The following is a 23,499-nucleotide window of genomic DNA, read 5'->3' on the forward strand; positions in this document are numbered from 1 at the left end:
ACAACAGTGTGGCTTCATAGTAAAAGAGTGCGGGTCCTAGACTGGCCTGCCTGTAGTCCAGACCTGTCTCCCATTGAAAATGTGTGGCGCAATATGAAGCGTAAAATACGAACAAACTGAGACCCAGAACTGTTGAACAACTTAAGCTGTACATCAAGCAAGAATGGGAAATAATTCCACCTGAGAAGCTTCAAAAATTGGTCTCAGTGCCCACATGTTTACTGAGTGTTGTTAAAAGGAAAAGCCATGATACACAGTGGTAAAAATGCCCCTGTGCCAACTTTTTTGCAATATGTTGCTGCCATTAAATTCTAAGTTATTGAATTTTTGCCCCCAAAAAATTACGTTTCTTAGTTCAAAGATTAAATATATTGTCTTTGCAGTCTATTCAATTGAATGTAAATTGAAAAGGATTTACAAATGGGGCTTCACGGTGGCAGAGGGGTTAGTGCGTCTGCCTCACAATATGAAGGTCCTTCAGTCCAGGGTTCAATCCCAGGCTTGGGATCTTTCTGTGTGGAGTTTGCATGTCCTCCCCGTGAATGTGTGGGTCCCCTCCGGGTACTCCGGCTTCCTCCCACTTCCAAAAACATGCACCTGGGGATAGGTTGATTGGCAACACTAAATTGGCCCTAGTGTGTGAATGTGAGTGTGAATGTTGTCTATCTATCTGTGTTGGCCATGCGATGAGGTGGCGACTTGTCCAGGGTGTACCCCGCCTTCCGCCCGATTGTAGCTGAGATAGGCGCCAAACGCCCCCGCAACCCCAAAAGGGAATAAGCGGTAGAAATGGATGGATGTATTCTGTTTTTATTTACAATTTACACAACGTGCCAACTTCACTGGTTTTGGGTTTTGTGTATTTATCCATCCGCTTGTCCATCTCGAAGGTGCAGGAGGTGTGGAGCCTATCCCATGTCATCAAAGGGCCAACACAGACAGTCAAACAACTCTGTTCTCATCATTCATTTAAAATAACTTCAAAAGACTCAATTTTATTTTGCATGTCAGATCTCTGCTGTTTAGAAGATCAAATGGATTACTAACAAGATAGATTTTTTTCCTTAAAACAATTCTAACTTTGTACTGATTTTTTCCAATATATTTATTTCATAAAAACAAATCTCACCGTGACCTTGAGAGGGACAAGCAGTCGGAAATAGGTGGATGTATGGAAAAACAAAACTTTGTCTTATAAAAAGAAGTCCTGCTGTATGACAATAATATTAATAGCCCTGGTGTATGTGTTCTGTTTTTTTGATGATGCTTTGTTTTTGTAAACTCAATACACACAGCTGGTAGCATTTCATTGTTTTATTCAGGCAAAAAATAACAACTCACAGTATGTTGACAATCGTATTGATAGCAAAAACAGATTTTCTTTCCATGTAATAAACACAGCATGGCACCATGGATGCGTTTACATCAATATGGCAGTGCAGTGTCGTCACATGGCACATTCACATGAGAGCTACAACAATATGCAACGCTATAAAAATGCCCCGCATGTTTCACAGTATTTACTGATATTCAAAAGGCAAACATCAAAACTATGACAAAATCAATAATGGCTGATTTCAGCTTAGCATTCCAGTCTTTTGGAAGCGTTGCGGCCAAACTATTGCTTAACCCTTGTGCACCCATAAGTCCCAAAACGGGCGTTGCACGCATGTGTTCCTTATGTGTTATGATTGTTGCGTAAGAAGGCAAGCGGTCTGAAATGTGACCAGGGATTTTGCCCCTCAAGTTTTTTTTAATAGAACTACATTGTAATTTTTATTGCAATGTTTGAATAGGATATAACCAAAGTATACACACTTTCTCTTAAGAACTCTTTTGTCTCCATTGACTCCCATTTACGGATTGTAATCCTGGTATATTATACTTTTTTCATGAAAATCGACGTAATCTATTTCCCATTGAAAAACAAGAAAATATAGTTTTAGTGTAATTATACCCATTAACCACCAGATGGACCCATAAAAACATGAGCATAATTGTCAGAGCTTTGATGAGCGTAAATGAGTAAAACTGCCATTAAACCGCTGGAATGTAATGAACATAAGCTTGGGAACTTATGGATAACATGGCGTCTGAATATTATATATGGCTTGTGTGAACTCCATCCATCCATCTTCCACTTATCCGAGGTCGGGTCGTCAATAATCTCAACCAAGACCTGCCTGCTTTCACTCTCTAGCTCAGTGGGCACTGTAAAATAATTCAAATGAACTTAAACAAGTCAAATATTTGTACACAAATACAATTTTACTGTCAAAAGGTCCTTCAGGAATTTTTCATGTAATGTTTCTTTTGAGGGCAGCACGGTGTGAGAAGGGTTAGTGCTTCTGCCTCACAATACGAAGGTAGTCCTGGGTTCAATCCCGGGCTCGGGATCTTTCTGTGTGGAATTTGCATGTTCTCCCCGTGACTGAGTGGGTTCCCTCCGGGTACTCCGGCTTCCTCCCACCTCCAAAGACTTGCACCTGGGGACAGGTTGATTGGCAACACTAAATTGGCCCTAGTGTGTGAATATGAGATTGAGTGTTGTCTGTCTATCTGTGCTGGCCCTGCGATGAGATGGCGACTTGTCCAGGGCGAACCCCGCCTTCTGCCCGATTTTAGCTGAGATAGGCACCAGCGACCCCAAAGGGAATAAGCGATAGAAATGGATGGATGTATCTTTTGAATGTATTTGCTGAAAACCTGGTAAACGTTTTATCCAAACACGCACAATTAAATTGTATGATTGATTTCCATATATCCATAACATCATTTTTTGTTTTTAATCATGAGTTACCTATTTTTTCTGTCATTTGTTGAATGTAAAAACAATATATTTTATTGCTGACTTATGGCACTTTTTTGAGTAGGTCCCTTTTAGATCTAAAGAGTGTATAGTCAATGGTAAGGTTGCACAAGGGTCAATGTGCTACTGGAACAACAAACTTTATTACCTTTCATTATATAACACATTTATGCATGTACAACAACATATTTCACTGTTTGTAAGTTATTGTGGTCTTTTTTGGCACAGTGAAACGTAGGGAGGGTGAAGTCTATCCTAATTAACGACACACCTGTGTAGTTTCACACTGGATCCGCAGTAGACGAAGACTCGGTCAATCCAGAAATTGCCACTTGCGCCACTTTGACTCGCACGCTAGCGCCGCAATCTTTGCTTCTGATGCTTCTGCTGTTCCCCTCGCTCTCCCCGCTGTTGTCCAGAGGCTGAGCGCTGCCCCGACACAAGCCACAGATGTTGCCGAAGGCCCTGCGTAGGTCTTTGCTCCTCATGGCGTAGATGACCGGGTTGACTGTGGAGTTAAGCAGGCAGAGCATGCTGCAGAAGGCAAACACCGTCTTAATGAAGTCGTCCACCTTCCCGAAGAGGTCGTACACCATGATGGCCAGCAGCGGGCCCCAGCAGATAATGAGGGCCACCAGGATGAGCACTAAAGTCTTGGCCAGGCGCAGATCCATGCGGGCTTGGTCCGGTCTCACCATTTGGACCTTGGTACCCTCCGCCGTGTAGACGATGACGCTTCTCTGGGAGCTCCGGCTCATCATGCGCACGGCGTGATGGTGCGACTTCCACAGGATGAACATGTAGGCATAGACGATAAAGAGCAGCGGCACGCTCGTCACCCCGATCCAGAACATCAAGTACCTCTCGTCGATGAGGGGGAAAATGTCCGAGCACACCGAGTTGAGGCGCTTACAGTTCCAGCCCAGCAGAGGCAGCAGCGAGATGACAACAGAGATGCTCCACATGAGGCTGAAGGCCGCCACCGCCTTTGTTTTGGTCACGATGCGCTTGTACGCCATGGGCCTGTGGATGGAAATGTAGCGGTCGATGGCGGTGAGGAAGAGGCTGCCCACGGAGGCGGTGAACGAAGCGATGACGCCTGCCAGCTTGAAGAGGAAAACCCCCGGGCTGTCCTTCCTGTGTAGGACGTGGAAGTCCAGGAAGCTGTAGACAAAAATGACACTGCCAATGAGGTCGGCCACGGCCAGGCTGCCGATGAAATGATAGGAGGGCCGGGAGCGCAGGGTCTGCGAGTGCAGGATGACGCACAGCACCATCAGATTCTCCAGTACCGTGAACGTCCCCAACGTGAGAGCCAAGATGGCGACCGCAAGCTGCTGACCCGGAGTCAGGATCATAAAACACTCCATGTTGTCCGCAAAGTTCTCCCCACACTGCGCTGGGCCAACGCTCTCATTAGCGAGCAGAAGGCTGGTGACGTTTGTGGGCAGAACGGGGGCAAGTGCGCTGAAAACGACCTCCTTGGCAGCTGCTGCGGCGGCGTTAATGGAAGCCGTTTTCTCAGAGAGGAATCCGTCCTCCGCCAGCCTCGAACCATCATCGTAGACCGCGGCATTGGAGCCGAGGTACGGCACGCCCGTCGTCAGGGTGCTCGTAGTGGCGCCTGCCAGCCCGTGCAAGGCCAACTTCATGGCTGAGAGGTGGCGCTAGAGAGGATCAGTAGTGTCTAAACAACAATAGATATGGTTATTTTTCACATTAATAAATGATGTTAGATGACAGTGCACAATATGATCAAACCAAATACAGCAGACATATAAAAAGTGAAATAACATTTTCAAGCCTAAAAAACCTTTAATGTGATGTTTGCAACGTAATGGAAAAATATACAAGCGGTAAAAAATGGATGGATGACAATGACGTTTCTTACAATTTATTTACACTTCCAAGAACAAAACATCGTATTTCCTTGAATTGCCGCAGGGCATATAGTATGCGCCTGCCTTGAATTACTGCCGGGTCAAACTCGCTTCGCAAAATAATTAGCGCATGCTTAGTATTACCGCCTGGTCAAACTCGTGACGTCACGAGTGACACTTCCCCTGTCATCATTTTCAAAATGGAAGAGGTGGATTTCAATACCGGTAATTTGAAATCGCATAAAGGGAAGAAGATTAAGAGCTATTCAGTAGGATTTAAGGTCCAAACTTACATCACACTCAAATTTTTACTGCATGCCTTTGGTAAGTGCCGGAGTGAGAATAGGTTTTAAAATAATCAGCACATGCTTACTTTTACCGCATGCCTTTGGTAAGCGCAGGAGTGAGATGAGGTTTTAAATTAATTAGCGCCCGGCGGCAATTCAAGGAAATACGGTATTTAAAAAAAGTGATTTATAACTAGGGTTGGGCAAAATGGCTTTATAGCCATATCACAGTACATTATTTGGCATATAGAAACATTTCAAAACAGTTCTCAAATGCTCCTAAATTAGCTCCTGACATATTGCCTCATTTCCATTCGTAATATTTTCTCAAAACTATGAATCTAATCCGATTAAATATTTAAGGCAGTGGTTCTCAAACTTTTTCACCAAGTACCACCATTATTACCAATATTAAAATACAGTAAATATTCACTAAAAACAAGGCAGAGGTTTTAGTTAACAACTATATTTACAATTCTTTGTTTGAACAGTAACAGTGTTTGTATATTTCATTAATGGTTAAGTTGACGTACCACTACAGCAGTGGTTCTCAAACTTTTTTTGTCATCCCCACTTCAGACAAGGGGGAGTTTTCAAGCCCCACCTGCCCCCATCGACCCAACAGAACGCTAATGCCAAGCTTAACATTTTCAAATTTATTGAACATCAAGTAACATTCAAGTTGTATACATTCGAACTCAATAACATAAAATAACATCAAGTTCAATAATAAATAAAATAACTGCAGCTGTGGTATAACTTGCATCAAGTTCAATAATAGATAAAATAACTACTCTGCCAGTTTTCTTTGAAAGAAATCAAGTGGCTTATTGACGTGATTGGGGTGTGGTCTCGAGGTGTCTCTTTAATTTGTCGGGTCTCATCCTGTCTGCTGCTAGCGGTTTTAGACACAGAACACACAGGGGTCTCTCCTCTGCCCCCACCATTGTTGCCGTGAATCCAAGAGCAAGATACCCTTCATCATATTTTCTTTTCGGTTGGCTTCTTGGTTGATTAAGCCCGTCAGATTTTTGTTTCTCTGCAGGCGGTGGCTCTGGCTCGACGACGTTTGAAGTGCGACTTAACAAATTTATCCATTTTGTGTAATTGTGGTCCACACATTAGCCTGCTACCCATCCGTGTGAAAGATTGTTCTGCTTAGCCCCGCCCCCATTAGTTACTGTTGCCATGTCTGTCAAACTTTCGCTCCTACCTAGAAATTTAAAGCCTAGAGGAAAAATAAGTAATTTACATTTATTTACAGAACAGATTTCACAGACAGAATCACAAAGTGATTTACGGTGTGTATAAAAAATGAAAGCATAGTAAAAAAAAAAAAATTCTAAGAATATAATAAAAAATAAAAAAATGTAAGTGAAATTTCCTCCCGTTCCTCGCGCCCCACCTGTCATGTCTCTATTCCCCACCAGTGGGGCCCGCCCCACACTTTGAGAAACGCTGCACTATAGGGAGCCCGCGAACTGCTATAGTTTGAGAATCACTAATTTAAAGTATTGGCGCCACTCGTGTGTATTGCTTTGTCTTTGTCTTCTTTGTTGTGTGACGCCACCACAGTCTGGCACCAGTGATTGCAAAGAGAAACGTGTGATGATAACCATAGAATAGTCTTGTCTATATATGTCAATAGACACAACTCAATGAGTAGCACCATAAATAGTTGTAAATATAGGAAAACATTTTAATCATACAAAAAAACCCAAAGAAGGATACAACTAAGGATAGGGCGATATGGCCGAAAGTCTACAGTATATCAGAATATATTGCTGCCCCTTGCGTTAATGATATTCATCACAATCCATTATTTGTCTGTTTATTTAGTTTATTTTTGAGGCACTGATGCGCAATAATAATACGCCCACATGAAAAAAACATTGCCAAAAATCATAGTTCCGAAAAAATTGAGTGTTACTCCCTTGTTATAGTTGGAACCGTATTGCACCGGATCTACGTTGTGTGCCTAATGAAAAGGTCACAGAGTGCACACTTTTAAAGGTAAATAATATGTGTGAGCATTTAAAGCTGCACGATGACTGCTGACTCGGTGCACCCGCCAGCTGACTGGAGAGCAGATGCAGCGCAGACAATAGTGAGAACGTGAACAGTTGAGGATGACATGGCGTCACGGCCTCGGGGGAAATCACCGCATTAGCTATGTAGGACACCGCCGACCTTGCTTATCAATTAACGTTAGGCTTTTTAATTCAATAATCATTGGGTTGATTAAGTGTCAAAAGACACTGGGGTGCACAGATGCATTTCCATATTTATGATTTAATTAATAACAAACATTTGCATAAACATTAGCTACAGTGGCACTTGTTAGATGGAGCATTTGAGACATAAACTTGATAATGTGCGGGTGTGCAATTTTAACACGAGCAAAAGTACTAGGATTTAACTTTGAACAATTATTATTTCAACAATAAAATGTTGGGAAGAAGCATTTGGAGCAACATACCTTGACTTCTTGGCTCTTTTCCACATGACCCCACGTTGAACTATACAGCGAGGATAGCATCGGCTTTAAGTAACCACCTTGGCTAAAAACCTGAAAAATCTGACAATTTTGTGATTATGAGCGTGCTGATTCTGAAGAGGATGAAAAATGCAGCCAAGCAGCCGGTGAACTGTGTGGGCGTGTGTGTGCATTAATGTGTGTGTGCACGCGTTGGTGTCTTTTTTAAAAAGGGGTGTGAGTCACGTGGTGTTTACACGCGCATGAGGTGGTGAAGCTGTGCACGCCCCTTCTTTAGTTGAGTGACCAAAACAACTATGTGACATATATAGAAGAGAAAATCATTTTCATGTTTTATGATGCTTGAACTGTAAAGAAAAAATATGCAGAATCTTTTTTATTCACCAACAAAATTTTTTTTTTTTTTTGACTTGAGCGTATCAAGTCAACGCAATCAAACATGTATCTCCAAATTTTTGTCTTAGTTATTTTAGTTAGTTATTTTTTAGCACCAATGAAATAAGGTATTTTCACGTTTTAGGAGTTTTTGTTTTGTTTAAAAGATATTTTTTTTTGTCCAAATTTTGTATTAAAGACATTAAATTATTTTGTTGAAAAGAAACAAATACTTAACAACAATACATCATTTGACTAATAAGAAATCTATTATCACATTTTCTTTTAATTTTTTGTTTGGTGCTATTTTCATGTTTCACAAAAGGTATATGCATGTGAAAAATATTTTTGTGTAAAACAATTTCAATGCCCTAAAATATCTTGGTGTAATATTTCAGAGGAAGTACTGTCATCTTTTTACAACGGTGTGTTCCATACTTGCCAACCTCGAGACCTCCGATTTCGGGAGGTAGGGGGTGGGGGGGGGGCATGGTTGGGGGCGGGGCATGGCTTAGAGGGGAGGAGTTTATATACACCTAGATAAGAAATAATTGACTTTCAGTGAATTCTAGCTATATATATATATATATATATATGTATATATATATATATACATATATATATATATATATAATAAATTGTTGAATTTCAGTGTTCATTTATTTACACATACACATAACACTCATCTACTCATTGTTGAGTTAAGGGTTGAATTGTCCATACTTGTTCTATTCTCTGTCACTATTTTTCTAACCATGCTGAACACCCTCTCTGATGATGCATTGCTGTGTGGCATGCACAAAAGTGCTTTCATCAAATGCACTAGAGTCTAGAATCTTCCATCTCTCCCTAGTATGTACAGTAGATTGCAGTATTGTCCTGTTTAAGAGTGTCACAACATTGCTGTTTACGGCAGACGAACTGCTTTACGGTAGACAAAAACGTGACTGCAGTTGTTGTGTGTTGTTACCGTGCTTGGAGGACGTTAATGAAACTGCCTAACAATAAACCGACATAAGAAACCAACAACTCGCCCTTGATCATTCTACAGTTGTAATGTAAATGGAGCTAGACACGCTGTTTTTATATTGTGGGAAAGCGGATGTGAAAACAGGCAGTCCTCACTCAGGTCCGCATGGAGCTGGAGGGGGCGTGGCCTCCAGCTCCGCCTGAATTTCTGGAGATTTTCGGGAGAAAATTTGTCCCGGGAGGTTTTCGAGAGAGGCGCTGAATTTCGGGAGTCTCCCGGAAAATCCGGGAGGGTTGGCAAGTATGGTGTGTTCATACATGAAACATTTTGCATTACTCATCACATTAATCCCAGTGGAACCTCTGTTTTTTACGAACTTAATTTTTTCTTGAGCGGGTTTCTTAAATACGAAGGTTTGTATAGTAAAGCCAAATTCTCCATAAGAAACAATGCAAACACAATATGAAGTGCTAAACAGTACTGTACTGTATAGCAAACAAACATAATCAACTTTCCCGTTTATTAACAAGCTGAACAGTGCTGTATGTGCTGCTCTGCCAACATGCGCACACACAGAAGTCATGTTGATGCCCTCACAAACGATCAGAAATCACAAAAAAAATGAACTTTAACAACCATACTGCCACAATAATATACATTTTAAAAAAAGTAAAATCCAACAATATTAACATTGGTAAGGAGTTAAAGAGACAGAGAGAGAAGAAAGTAGGGCGGCGGGTTTGTGTGTGGGCTCTTAGTATTTAGATATAAGTCCGCAGTGCGAAGCTTGCTTCGTCAATTCTTCCATACTTGCGAGCGCCATTAATGTACTCTTCGCAAAATGTTTTATTTTTATTACACAGTGATTCCTTCCTTCTTTTCACGCTCGTCTGTCGAGTTTTTAAGACTCATATTTACTTGACAAAAAAAACAAAACTTGTCAGAAACGCAAAAAAAACACAGGGAAAAAAAGCACACAAGGTGAAGTGTCGAGACTGACTAGTAAATTAGTCAACGTGCAGCAAGTGACTTAAATGTTGCGCCCTGCTTTTTGCTTGCAGCCGGAAGAAAATAAATAAATAAATAAATAAATAAAGCGTTCGCACACAAAGGCACATTTTGTTTGGTCTAAAAGTTTGTAAATTGAAAAGTTTCCAAATTGAGGGGTTCCTAAATTAAGGTTCCACTGTAGGTGAGACAATATTTGAAAACTCTTATCTATTTCGATTATCTTAATGAGACTATAAGATTATCTATAATGGACGCTTAATTTGCGAATGTAATGAAAAAAGGCACCAAAATGGATGATATGATCCCACTCCATATTACTCGTGTTTACCGTTCGCCTCCCGGTAACAGTTCGAGACGCTACCTCAGTAGAAGCATTTAAGTATCACCTTAAAACTCATTTGTATACTCTAGCCTTTAAATAGACTCCCTTTTTAGAACAGTTGATCTGCCGTTTAATTTCTTTTTCTCCTATGTCCCACTCTCCCTTGTGGAAGGGGTCCGGTCCGGTGGCCATAGATGAAGTACTGGCTGTCCAGAGTCGGGACCCAGGATGGACCGCATATGTGGTCCTCTCCAAGGTTTCTCATAGTCATCATCGTCAACGACGTCCCACTGGGTGTGAGTTTTCGTCGCCCTTATGTAGGCTCTACCGAAGATGTCGTTGTGGTTTGTGTTGTGGTTTGTGCAGCCCTTTGAGACACTAGTGATTTAGGGCTATATAAATAGTAATTGATTGATTGATTGATTGATGTACTTCATAACCACAGCAAACCTTAGCTTTACAGATGCCACGCCACCTCTGCAGGCAAAGACATCTACTGCGGTCAGTAAGTGCTTTTCAATTCAAAATCCAATTTGGCATGGCAGAAATGACAGATGACCATAATGTATCCTACTGTGCATCCCCCGGAAGTACTGTTGCCTTATTTCTTGGTCACATGCACGCTCTATTGAGAGCTTCTCTTCCTCTCCTCTGCAGCTGCATGACAATTATTTCCACTACTCTCCTCTCCCTGCAGAGCCTTTGCCCAAATTACATGCATCTTGTCGTGAAAGGTATATGCCATTTGCAAAAACAACCGCCAGAAACACCTGCCCATCACCCGGCAGTACATAAAGATGCCCGACATCATGTAAGTCAAGCCTCCTGTTGATGACTGATTGTGTGTTAATATGCAAATCCCCCATCTTTTACTGCCTTTTTTGCTCGATCAAGGCAGTCGGCTGTGAAAATGTGATATATCATTTCAAAGCGGCAGACAGATTAATATAACGCACATCCGTCAAAGTAATTAATATCATTAATACAGTTAGGGAGATCATTTTTCCAAGATGAAGCTGTCCGTGATAACATAAGGCTTGTCTTACGTTACAAGAAGCTGCTGCTGTTTTTTCATGATTGCCAGTAAATGCATCAAATTTTACACTCACTGATTTCAGCAGCAAAGGAAAAATAACACATCAGATTTGATATTGGGCTTCACGGTGGCAGAGGAGTTAGTGCGTCTGCCTCACAATACGAAGTTGCTGCAGTCCTGGGTTCAAATCCAGGCTCGGGATCTTTCTGTGTGGAGTTTGCATGTTCTCCCCGTGACTGTGTGGGTTCCCTCCGGCTTCCTCCCACTTCTAAAGACATGCACCTGGGGATAGGTTGATTGGCAACACTAAATTGGCCCTAGTGTGTGAATGTGAGTGTGAATGTTGTCTGTCTATCTGTGTTGGCCCTGCGATGAGGTGGCGACTTGTCCAGGGTGTACCCCGCCTTCCGCCCGATTGTAGCTGATACAGGCGCCAGCGCCCCCCGCAAACCCAAAGGGGAATAAGCGGTAGAAAATGGATGGATGGATTTGATATTGATTTGTTGATGGAGTGCTTCCTTTTTTGTACTTCTTGTTGTTACAAAGCAGAAATCTGTATGTTTCTATCAATCAATCAAAGTTTATTTATATAACCCTAAATCAAGTGTCTCAAAGAGCTGCACAAGCCACAACAACAGCCTTGGCTCAGATCCCTATCATTTTCTTGCAGCACTATCATGCATTCACAAGAGGTGGCAGTTGGAAAGCAGTCAATATGTGCGATCAGTGCTGTAAAATCGAGTGTTTCCACTCAGCCTGAAGTGGGAGGTCTGTGTGTGGCGTGATGCTGAGGAGAGAGGAAGAAAGATGCAGAAAAATACAGGAAGAAATTAGAAAAAAAAAATCTTGTTTTTAATTCATTGTTAATTTATTTTTTAAAAATCGAGAAAATGGGCAACTTTAGCCTCATTTTTCACAAAAGTGAGCACAACTTCAACATTTTTATTATGGAAAATAATTGTTTAAGGCACAATACTAAATAAATGAAACTTGAATATACCTTAGAGGTGTCAGTGTACAGCTTGTATCTGCATTGTATGTATCAATTTACTAATAATCAACCTTTATTTCTCAATAGCTTTGATTGATTGAATGATTGATTGATTGAAACTTTTATTAGTAGATTGCACAGTTCAGTACATATTCCGTACAATTGACCACTAAATGGTAGCACTCAAATAAGTTTTTCAAATTGTTTAAGTCGGGGTCCACGTTAATCAATTCATGGTAAGCTCATACAGCACACTCCACGGCAGAGAGTTCCAAGTATGTTAGAGAGAGGGCATTTGTTAAGTCGGGTCTGTAATAATAAATAATTATTTTTTGTTCAAGTTTCCTCAAATAAATATTGCGTTGCAGTTAAAATTATTATACAGTCGTCTCTCTGCTCTGCACTTTGCTCTATTGCGGATTTGTATTTTTTAAAATAAAAGTTCAATGTTTTTTTTTAACCTAAATTATGATAATTTACAATAGTTAACTAATCAATATATCCATTTTTTCTACTGCTTGTCCCTGTCAGAGTTGCGGGGGGGCCTTAATTATTCTCTAAACAGCCCATTTTGTGCACTTAACCGCAGAGAGTACCAGGTATGTTAGAGAGCGGATATTTATTAGGTGAGGTCTATAATAACAGCCAAATAACTGAAATCAACTGCATTTTGTTAAAATGTCCTCAAATAAATATTGCTTGCAAATGTATATACAGTGATATACAGTCGTCCTTAGCCACGTTGTGCTCTGAAGTCTGCGGCTTTAGTCTAATGCTGTATATTGTTTTTTTTGGCATAAAATAATTAATAATATATGATAATATTAAGTCATTATTATGTTTGAATAGCCTACACAGTACACTCAACTGCAGAGAGTACCAGTGATGTTAGGTAAAGTCTATAATAACAAATAATCGCTGACAACTAAAACACACTAGTTTTTGTCAAAAATGTCCTCAAATATTGCTTACTATTTAAAATAGTATTCAGTCATCGATCACGACATTGCCCTTCGGGTCACTCTATAGCAGAATTAGTATATTTTTTGTATAGTCCACTTTATCACAGAAAAATATTATTTGATCAAGCCTTGTTTAATATTACACACATCAAAATAAGTATGTAGTATTTGTGCTGCTATCGGATCATTATTGGCCAATAGTTATGGCTGCAATATCGGTTTTGTATCAGAATTGAAAAAGTAGTATCGGGACACGCCAGTATTTATCACGATTATTCGACTATTATTGACATCCCTATTTTTAAGTATGACATAAAAAAGAAATGCATAGATACATACAACACTTCCAAGCCAACATGAGTAGTAGAATCAGTTTTTAGTCTCATTGTGTCTGTATAAGGATATGCACTCATAAAACCTTCACACACGTTGAAGCGTTCCAATCGCCACAGAGCCAAAAGAGAAATTCATTTGGTCCAGGCGCAGCTGCACAGTCTGAGAGACTGACCAGAAACCCAAACTGGCCTGACTGCCGTGACGCAGCAGTGGCATTAGCTGGAATCACTTTGCCCTTTTTTGTCAGCTTGACCAAACCATTTTTAGACTTTCACCTCCTTTTGTGTTCTTTCTACAGGTGAAGTCTCTGGTCAAAGGTGGAGTCAGATGTGTCGACCTCAAAACAAAATTGAGAAGAAGTGTTAGGATGAGCAAGACGCAGTGCAAACGTGAACAACAATTTGAGTCCATCAACTTTCGAAAAACATAAAAACCTTTGGAAGTACTATTTAGAGGTGGGAGTGGATTTTCGTAAGATTATTGCATTTTTTGTAATACTACATCAAAAAATAAAATTCTTGAAACTTTTTCGTAAAATACTTTATTCTATTTACCATTTTAGAATAATTTATTATTATTATATATAATATTTTTTGCCGTATGTTGACTTTATTCTCATAGTTACAACTAGGGGGTGGTGGTTCAATAGTTACACTATAGAAAAGAGTCAGTCAATTTTACAGTAAACTTGCAGCTCAATCACCAGAATTTTACTGTAAAATTTACAGTGGACCGTTTTTCCATTAACTTTATTGCACCGTAAAAACATCAGCTGTAGATTTTAAGTTAAAAAACTTGGCAGCTCAATTTCAATTCTATTTATTTGGAACATGTTAAAACTTCACAAGCACACATTTTGCTCAAGTGATTAACCGTCCAAAATGAGTGGGAAGAAGCAAAACTTGTCTGGTCCCACCCCGGGGGCATAATCAGCAGGGGGGAAAAATAAAAATAAAATACTAATAGTAAAGTGCAGTCGTCAGAGTTTTACTGTAGAAATACAAGTGGTACCGTTTGTCAATGTATAAATAATGCACTGTAAAAACAACTAGAATTCACTACTAAAAAACTGCAGTAAAGTTACCAGAATTTTATTGTAAAAATAACAATGTTACTGTTTTTACATTTAGAATAATGCTCTAAGAATGATCATAGATTCTATGGTAATTAACTAGTAGATCAGTAACCAGAATTTTACTGTAAAAAAAAACAGTGGTGTCGTTTTTCCATTTCCAGTAATGTGCTGTGAAAATAACAAACTTAAATTTTGTAGTAAAAATCATTTTACCGTAAAAAGAATAGTGGTACAGTTTTTCAATTTACAGTAATGAGCTGTAAAAACTGTTGTAGATTTTACAGTAAAAAAAAAACAAATAACTTGTAACCCAGTCAACAGAATTTTACTGCAAAAATAACAGTGGTAACAATTATTGCACACTAAAAACACTGCTGTAGATTTTACAAAAAAAAAAAAAAAATGGCAGCAGAATTTTACTTTAAGATTAAAATTTGTACCCTTTTTACATTTACCGTAACTTGATGTAAAAAAACTACCTTAGATTTTATGGTAAAAAAAAACATGTATTTCAGTCGCCAAAACTTTACCATAAAAAAACAGAAGGAGTTCCGTTTTTTTCAATTTGCAGTAGTGATCTGTAAAAACTACTGTAGATTTTGCAGTAAAAATATTTAACGACAAAACAAAAAATGCATTTTAAAAAACACCGTAAATTTTCCAATTCAATTCTTGCAACTGTGCTGAAGGTTTTTTCCACCATAAAATCTGCAGATTTCTTTTTTTTTTTTATGTAGAGCAGATTGTCCAGTAACAGGTTTGAATCCCGTCTCCTCCATTTTTCTGCTGTGTCATTAGGCGAGACATGTTTTAAGAACATATTGTAAATGATCTCTCCATAGGAACAATAAGCATTTTATTTACCTACATACATAAACATAATCTTTTAGACCCAAAAAGTACTTCCAAAAAACATGTTCAACTACACCATTAATGTCCTTTAAAGCAGTATATTTGTGTCCAACAAACAGATATTACCATAGCATGCAAACAGATTGGATTGTAATCCTTGTCAGGTAGGACTCAGATCTGTCCTCTTTCCAAAAAGCAATCACAGCCTTCTGTGCTGGAAAATAGATCGATGGCTGGAGTGCATAAACATCTCTGTTTGCTGCCAACCGCCTGCCATCTTGAGGAAATTGGAAAAAGCAAGCAAGAATCCTCCACTACACTCACACACGCGTTATCACATCGCAGCTTGTGGTATAATTGACTCGAGGCTGTGGCATACATGCCCTAAACTTCAATAATCTGTGCATTTTATCCACCGTGGGAGTCCTACTTTACAGCTCATCAGTATACAAAGTGAGGAAGCAGCATCTCATTTTCACTATCTACTCTAAAAAGGTTGAATATCCTGTTGTGTCTATTTTAGTTTTTTTTTTTTTTGCCGTGTAGGGTGCTATGTGTACAACCCATGGGTGCTCGAGGTCCTCATTTTTCCACACTTTGACATGTGGCACCCCATATGGGGTTTTAGTCAAAATTATTGCATATGTATCCTTGGGGTCCAGATTTGTGATTTATATAGGCATTTCTCAAGGCACCCATTTAAGTCTTCTTCTTTGGTCATTTTGGATGTGAATGTAAATACATTTTTATTTTATACACTAATAAACTACAAAAAGACAAACAAATGGCGCGCACAATGGCGGAGAACAAACTTGACTACTGAAAACAAATGACAGCACGAAGGCATGACTAAGGACAAAAACAAAAGACACAAACTGTGGCATAAAACAAACCAAAAACTTACGTGGCATGGACAGAATAATAAACCGCATGGCCTGGCATGAAGGCAGTTGAGGAATATGAAAAGTCGCCAGGGTGACTTCCTGGCAACTTCCGGTTTAAATAATAGACATGATCATTACAAACAGGTGTGAGACATGAAGACAGGGGCGTGACATGAAGACCAGGTGAAAATTAATGAGTTGGCATGGTATCAAAGAAAACAAGGAAGTGCAGGAACAAGAACTGAGTGTCCAAAAAATAAAACCAAACATGACAAAAACAGAACCTGATCCCATGGTCGTGACATAATCCATTAAAAAAAAAAAGATATGCCAGAATTGACCAATATAGCCTTTTATCAAGAGTGCCTCATAACGACATCCACTGATCTATACCTACATTCGGGCAAAGAAAAACTTAAAAGACCCCAACTCTGGAAAAACAAAAACCTTGCTTATGTAAAGTCCGCCATTCCAGGGTGTTTGGCTGCAATGGATGTCAAGTGGGTATGATTATTGAATTGTGGGAATCTTTGAATTTTGATAATAAAATAATTGTCCAAAGCAACAATGCAAAAAATATTGGCATTATTTTTGACCAGACTCTCTCTTTTCAGCTGAAAATTAAGAATGTTACTGAAATAGCCTTTTTTTTAAATCTATTGAGCCGAGTTTCAGTCTTGTTGGTAAGTGAGCCTATATTAGGCTCTACTCAGGACTATTTAGGACCTTCGTATTGTGAGGCAGACACACTAACCCCTCTGCCACCATTTGTTTCTCAAAACCTCTCATGTGCAATCTCAAAATATATCAACCTTAAATTGCTACTCAGCTTCATTAAAACGTGTAACGGCATCTGCCTTGATGAAGGCGTAATGATGGAAAACTGCTTGGAAGGAAACAGCTTACTTGTCTCTCACTGTGTAATTAGAAAAGGGAATGTTGAGGCGGGCACTAAGATAATGCTCTCACCCAGCTGGCTACAGAGTCTTCATGTGTGTTAAAGTGTTAATATTTAGATTTTTCTTCTACATTTTCCTGTGGTCTGCATAACAGGTAATGGTGGTTCTTGAGTCAAAATGTTGCATAGATTTTGTTTTACAGACTGTTTTCAAGCAGCTTTCTGAGTGTCTCTTAAGGATGATTTGGGATTTTATATTATTATGCTTTACTTTACTATCCCACATTTATAAATGATTACCTGATATAATTTTGGTATTTTCAGAGACAAAATTCATAAACAGGAGTGTTTTCCCTTCAAAAGAAGATTTTAAAAAATCTGATAAAATGCAGGGCTACAAATTCTGATTACTATTGAATATTATTATATTCTTATCAGTATACTTTGAGTTTGAGTTATTGTTACCCACATGATCCAAAAACCCATCACTTTTCTCAGATGTGACACAGGTTCGACATCAGCTCATTAGTCCACTCCAGCTTTGGCTTCACGCAGATTCAAACCGGCGTGAGCATCTCTTAATGGGTCGCGAGGTCAAGACCACGAATCATTGTTAAACAGTGATTGATTAATGACGTGTCACACCGCGGCACCTGTTCCCACAAAGAAATCAGACAGTATTTATTTATCTAGTTATTCTCTCTTTTCCCCCTTTTTCACACCTTAATGCATCGCTGTGTAATAGAGATGCGCGGTTTGCGGTCTCATCCGCGGAGTCCGCGGATAGACCGCGGGTCGGGCGGGTGACATGACGAAAAAATAGATTTTAATTAGATCCGGGCAGGTGGCGGTTGAACCATCCGGAAATATTTGACATACATGGTTCTGGGATCGGTATCCTTTGCTGTTCAAAGAGCCATTTAAGACCCGTGTCACAAAGCGAAGAAGACAATAGGAGACGCTAATATTCTCTAGAATGACTGCCGGCAGTCACCCAGTTAATAAGTATTAGGGCGTGCTATGAAGCCATTGGCTTTGTCACCTTCTACAGCATTTACGATCTGTTTGTCAGTCCAGCAACATGCTGTGTGTGGCTTCCGCAGCGACACGCACAAGACTGCAAGGCATACTGGGTGACGGAGTACACTAATGGTTGTGATATAAACAATTTTAATACTCTTAGTAATATGTGCCACGCTGTGAAGCCACACCAAACAACATTGACAAACACATTTCGGGAGAACATCCTCCCAGTAACACAACATAAACGCAACACAACAAATACCCAGAATCCTTTGTATCCATGATACACCCTGACTATTTTATACACCCCGCTAGCAGCAAATCCCCCCCGCCCCCCATGCGTCGGTAAGGTGGGCGGGGGTTTAAAATAAATTCAGGAAGTGTCACGGATACAAAGGATTCTGGGTATTTGTTGTGTTGCGTTTATGTTGTGTTACTGTGAGGATGTTCTCCCGAAATGTGTTTGTCAATCCTGTTTGGTGTGGCTTCACAGCGTGGCGCATATTAGTAAGTGTTAAAGTTGTTTATATCACAACCATCAGTGTACTCTGTATCACCCAGTATGCCGTTCAATCTTGTGCGTGTGATTGCAGAAGCTGCACACAACATGTTGCCGGACTTACAATCGGTTTGTACATGTTGTTGAAGGTGTCAAAGGCAATTGCTTCACAGCATGCCCATATTCTTGTCATCAGGATGAACGCCATTGGATATTCGCGTGAACGTTAGCGGCTCCCATTGTCTTCATTACTCTGTGAAACGGGTTTAAATAGCTCTGTGAGTAGTAAAGGTGGCCGACCTCTGATGAATTTCAGCGGGCGGTTGCGGTTCTGATAAAATGTTGGTTCGGGTGGACGGCGGGTGGATGACGACTTTGGTGATGCGGTTGCGGATGATATAATTGCCTATCCGCGCATCTCTACTGTGTACGTATCGGTCCAACAGTGTACAAAGGTAGGATTATTTTTTTTAATAAAAGAACTCGGTGAGTTTGTGTGCTGGATGTTTGAATTTACTGCTAAAATTTGCATTGCTGTGAAATTGTGCTCAATCAAATCTAACATTAACAGAACACACATTTTTGCAGCAAACTCCTATATAAGACGAGGGTGCTCCTGTTGTATATAGAAACTTGGACCTCTGTAAACACGTTGGCAGATCCTTGCATTGACATATTTCCGCTTGGGTTCAAACCTGTGATTTACGCAACTGAAGTGTTCCTCAAGGCATCACTTTAGGTCCTCTCCTTTTTGGCAGTTAAACTTTTTTGTAATGGGATTTATGTAACTGGTGTTTCTGTAGCGTTTTACTTGAGATACAGTCAGTATAGTCATTTGTAAGTTCAGTTCAAAAACAATTTGTAAGAATCTTACATTTTTGCAGCTGAGCCACAAAAAGTGTTGTCATAGAGATGATCTTTGACAAGCTTTTCTACAGAAGCTCTTTGAAAACAGAGTGCTCCTGTTACTCTGACAAAATAAATAGAACTAAATCAAATGTGTACTGTACAGGACGCTGGTTGTATAATAATATGGATACAAATTATATACAAAATCTGGGTAATAGTGAAGGGTGAAGTTCTGCCCACGGGTCTTTAACTTTCCTAAAATGTGCCCCCCAAATCAATTTAGTGGAATATCTGTTACGTGCGATGGAGAAGAAGCTGGCACTGAGGCAGGGACGTCCTTTAGCCTGAGGTGTATTTTTTAATATAAAAAATTACGTGTGTAATAAATCCAATTGTTCATGGTTTGACTATGTGGTGCGTCTAGCAGGTGAGTTTTACCGTACAATATTGAAGGTGCGTGTTGTGAGAGGTGCGAAAGTCCGGAAGGGGCAAGGCAGGCTCTGAGGTCCGTGGGCAAGCAAGAGGTCAAGGGCAGGAGCGAGGCGTCAGAGTCCATGTATCCTTGTACAGGCGAGAGGTCAAGATCTGGGGAAGCAGCGAAAGGACCAGAGGAAATCCGGGGAGACGAGACACAACTCGAATCCAAGCAATGGAGAGGAACTGCAGGGTGATGACACAGGATAGGATACAATGAACACGGAGGAGAAGAAACACAGACAGCAAGGAAGCACTTAAGCGAGGAGCGCTAGAGACGTGTCGGGCTTACTGTACCGAAACAAGAAGCTACGTTCTGGCACTGGAACACAGGACACGTTGGCTTAAGAAGGCAGGGGAGCTCTCATCAGCGTCAGGTGTGTTGATTGTAGATTGGAGACAGCCGCTTAATAGCGCGGTCGGAGAGGCACGCGCAGGGGCTTGCCCAGAGATGCGCTCAGCGGCATGTGCCTGCGCCGAAACAGTATCCCTGATTTAATTGCCACAATCAATCAATCAATCAAAGTTCATTTATATAGCCATTAATAACAAGTGCCTCAAAGAGCTGCACAAACCACAATGACGTCCCCTATCTGAAACCCACATTTGGGGAAGGAAAAACCCCAAAATGGCAAAAAGACGAAACCTTGGGAAAGACTTCCGACTCAATGTGGGGACCCTCCTGGGTGACCGGCTGCAAGTGGGTACAGTTATTGAATTGTTAATGATAATGTGAGAGTCCAGTCCATTGGAAAGCTGGCAGCGAGGTCCTCTTCCATGTCATAGGGTGGTCCACACTGAGTCACGACGTAAAACCGCTAGTGTCGCCTCCTCCTCCTCCAGACTGGTACCTCTCCAGAGACTATCCGTGGCCACCTGGTAACCTTTCCATGCAGAAGAGGGGGCAGAAAAGAGAAGTGGCAGGTGGACTGGTTTAAATCTATTTAAAAGCAGAGTATAGATGAGTTTTAAGATGGACCTTGAATGCTTCTACTGAGGTGGCATCCCTAACTGTTGATAGGGCATTCCAGAGTACTGGAGCCGGACTAGAAACAATTTGGTCCGTACTTTTAGGAGGCCGACAAGCATGTGCGTAAAATTTGAGCAAGATTAGTTGAAAAACATGGCTGCCATCAAGCAAAATGTCATGGCTTGGGCTGGACATACGTCATTGACAATTTGTCTCGTAGTTATAAAACTTGTTTGTGGGACGTAGAGACAACATACCGTGTGTTTGTATCCCAAGCAGAAGCAGCTACAACTGTCAGCCCACAAGTTAAGCAAGGACGTTAAGACGCGATGTAACTGTACTTACCGTATAGATATTCTGGCTCTTTTACCTTGAGCAGCAAGCTCTCACCAGTCAAAGACAATTCACCCGACTCAAATGATACACTTGACAGCTGCAATATCAGAAAGGCCAGAGACCTTGTGAAGCTGCTGCATCCTTTGAAGACAGCCACCATTGAGTCTTTTGAAAAGAAATGTCCCACAGTGTCTCTATTCTGCAGAATATTTGATTGAGCAGAGCATGCGGCACCAAATGTTACTCCAGTAGTGACAGGCTGCAGACGCAAACAAGTCAACATGGAAGACGCTGAACAGCACGTTGTGCTCTCTCTGGAATATTTGAGTACAAAACAACACAGCAGATCAGTTGATCAACATCACGGGCCTGGTTTTACTAAGATCCAATAAACAAGTGCTACTGTAAATAGAACGTGGATAGTAAACAACTGTGCAATTGACAAGTGCAAATGTGGTGGTTATGTAAATGAGAATTTTGCCTGTACTATACCGACTGTCACCATGGGAACCTGTGATCTTTTGTTATCGTCATCGTCATCGGCGGTCACTACAAGCGAGTATGCCGATCATTCTGGTAGGGGGTATCTCTTTATGGAGGATGCCTGTGTGTGACTTTGTTTAACGTGGGGACGTCACCACACGATCCTTGACAGATCCGGGTCAGGGTCCAGTGGCATGGAGTCCAAGAGGACTGGGGACCCCTTTCTGCTGCAGCCTTCATCCGCCATCCCAGCCGTTGTGACGCTCCATAGGGTTAGCAATCATCCTCAGCCTGTTCCACCGTTGAGGTCTTGGATTGATATTTTGTTATACAGCATAGGTTTCAAACTCAAGGCTCAGGGGCAAAATCTGGCCCGCCATGTTATTTTATGTGGCCCGCGAAAGCCTGGAAATAATATGCATTAATAAAATGCTAAATTTTTTTTTTTACTAAATATATTTGTTCTTTTATTTAGTAAAAAAAAAAAAAAAATATATATATATATATATATATTTGTTCTTCTCCTCTCTGAGCTGCCACCTTACCGTGGTAGAGGAGTTTGCGTGTCCCAATGATCCTAGGAGCTATGTTGTCTGGGGGCTTTATGCCCCCTGGTAGGGTCTCCCAAGGCAAACTGGTCCTAGGTGAGGGACCAGACAAAGAGCAGCTCGAAAACCTCTATGAAAAGTAAAAACAAAGGACCCAGATTTCCCTCGCCCGGACGCGGGTCACCGGGGCCCCCCTCTGGAGCCAGGCCCGGAGGTGGGGCACGATGGCGAGCGCCTGGTGGCCGGGCCTGTACCCATGGGGCCCGGCCGGGCACAGCCCGAAGAGGCAACGTGGGTCCCCCCTCCAATGGGCTCACCACCCATAGCAGGGGGCATAGAGGTCGGGTGCAATGTGAGCTGGGCGGCGGCCGAAGGCAGGGCACTTGGCGGTCCGATCCTCGGCTACATAAGCTCGCTCTTGGGACGTGGAACGTCACCTCACTGGGGGGAAAGGAGCCTGAGCTAGTGCGCGAAGTAGAGAAATTCCGGCTGGATGTAGTCGGACTCACTTCGACGCACAGCAAGGGCTCTGGAACCACTTCTCTTGAAAGGGGCTGGACTCTCTTTCACTCTGGCGTGGCCGGCAGTGAGAGGCGACGGGCTGGGGTGGAAATTCTGGTTGCCCCCCGGCTTAAAGCCTGCACGTTGGAGTTCAACCCAGTGGACGAAAGGGTAGCCTCCCTCCGCCTTCGGGTGGGGGGACGGGTCCTGACTGTTGTTTGTGCTTACGCACCAAACAACAGTTCAGAGTACCCACCCTTTTTGGGTACACTCGAGGGAGTACTGGAAAGTGCTCCCCCGGGTGATTCCCTTGTCCTACTGGGGGACTTCAATGCTCATGTTGGTAACGACAGTGAAACCTGGAGAGGCGTGATTGGGAAGAATGGTCGCCCGGATCTGAACCCGAGTGGTGTTTTGTTATTGGACTTCTGTGCTCGTCACAGTTTGTCCATAACAAAAACCATGTTCAAACATAAGGGTGTCCATATGTGCACTTGGCACCAGGACACCCTAGGCCGCAGTTCCATGATCGACTTTGTAGTTGTGTCATCGGATTTGCGGCCTCATGTTTTGGACACTCGGGTAAAGAGAGGGGCGGAGCTTTCTACCGATCACCACCTGGTGGTGAGTT

At 41.4% G+C, this 23,499-nt stretch overlaps 2 protein-coding genes across 3 annotated transcripts in view; one reads left to right on the forward strand and one right to left on the reverse strand.

The window, feature by feature from the left end:
- Positions 1 to 3,039: 3,039 nt before the first annotated feature.
- On the reverse strand, positions 3,040 to 7,905 carry LOC133550649 (cannabinoid receptor type 1B-like). The gene is made up of 2 exons (XM_061896574.1): positions 7,456 to 7,905; positions 3,040 to 4,496 (listed from the first exon to the last, which is right to left on the reverse strand). Exon 2 carries the CDS (start codon positions 4,459 to 4,461, stop codon positions 3,091 to 3,093), a length of 1,371 nt encoding a protein of 456 aa, XP_061752558.1. The 5' UTR covers positions 4,462 to 4,496; positions 7,456 to 7,905; the 3' UTR covers positions 3,040 to 3,090.
- Positions 7,906 to 8,484: 579 nt separating this feature from the next.
- The window catches only part of LOC133550650 (peptidase M20 domain-containing protein 2-like), a 49,987-nt gene continuing 34,972 nt past the window's right edge, over positions 8,485 to 23,499 (forward strand). Inside the window, exons 1-4 of one of the 2 annotated variants that reach the window (XM_061896575.1) lie at positions 8,485 to 10,447; positions 10,597 to 10,656; positions 10,849 to 10,962; positions 13,775 to 13,931. The gene's annotated coding sequence lies outside the window, so the exon portion shown is untranslated. The remainder of the gene's footprint in view (positions 10,448 to 10,596; positions 10,657 to 10,848; positions 10,963 to 13,774; positions 13,932 to 23,499) is intronic. The other variant, XM_061896576.1, reaches the window with a different exon arrangement.

The sequence above is a fragment of the Nerophis ophidion genome, linkage group LG04 (genome assembly GCF_033978795.1).
Source record: "Nerophis ophidion isolate RoL-2023_Sa linkage group LG04, RoL_Noph_v1.0, whole genome shotgun sequence".
In the NCBI taxonomy this organism is placed as follows: Eukaryota; Metazoa; Chordata; class Actinopteri; order Syngnathiformes; family Syngnathidae; genus Nerophis; species Nerophis ophidion.

Bases quoted from the DNA above. Each gene is read 5' to 3' on its own strand.
- LOC133550649 (XM_061896574.1), bottom strand. From the start codon at position 4,461: ATGAAGTTGGCCTTGCACGGGCTGGCAGGCGCCACTACGAGCACCCTG.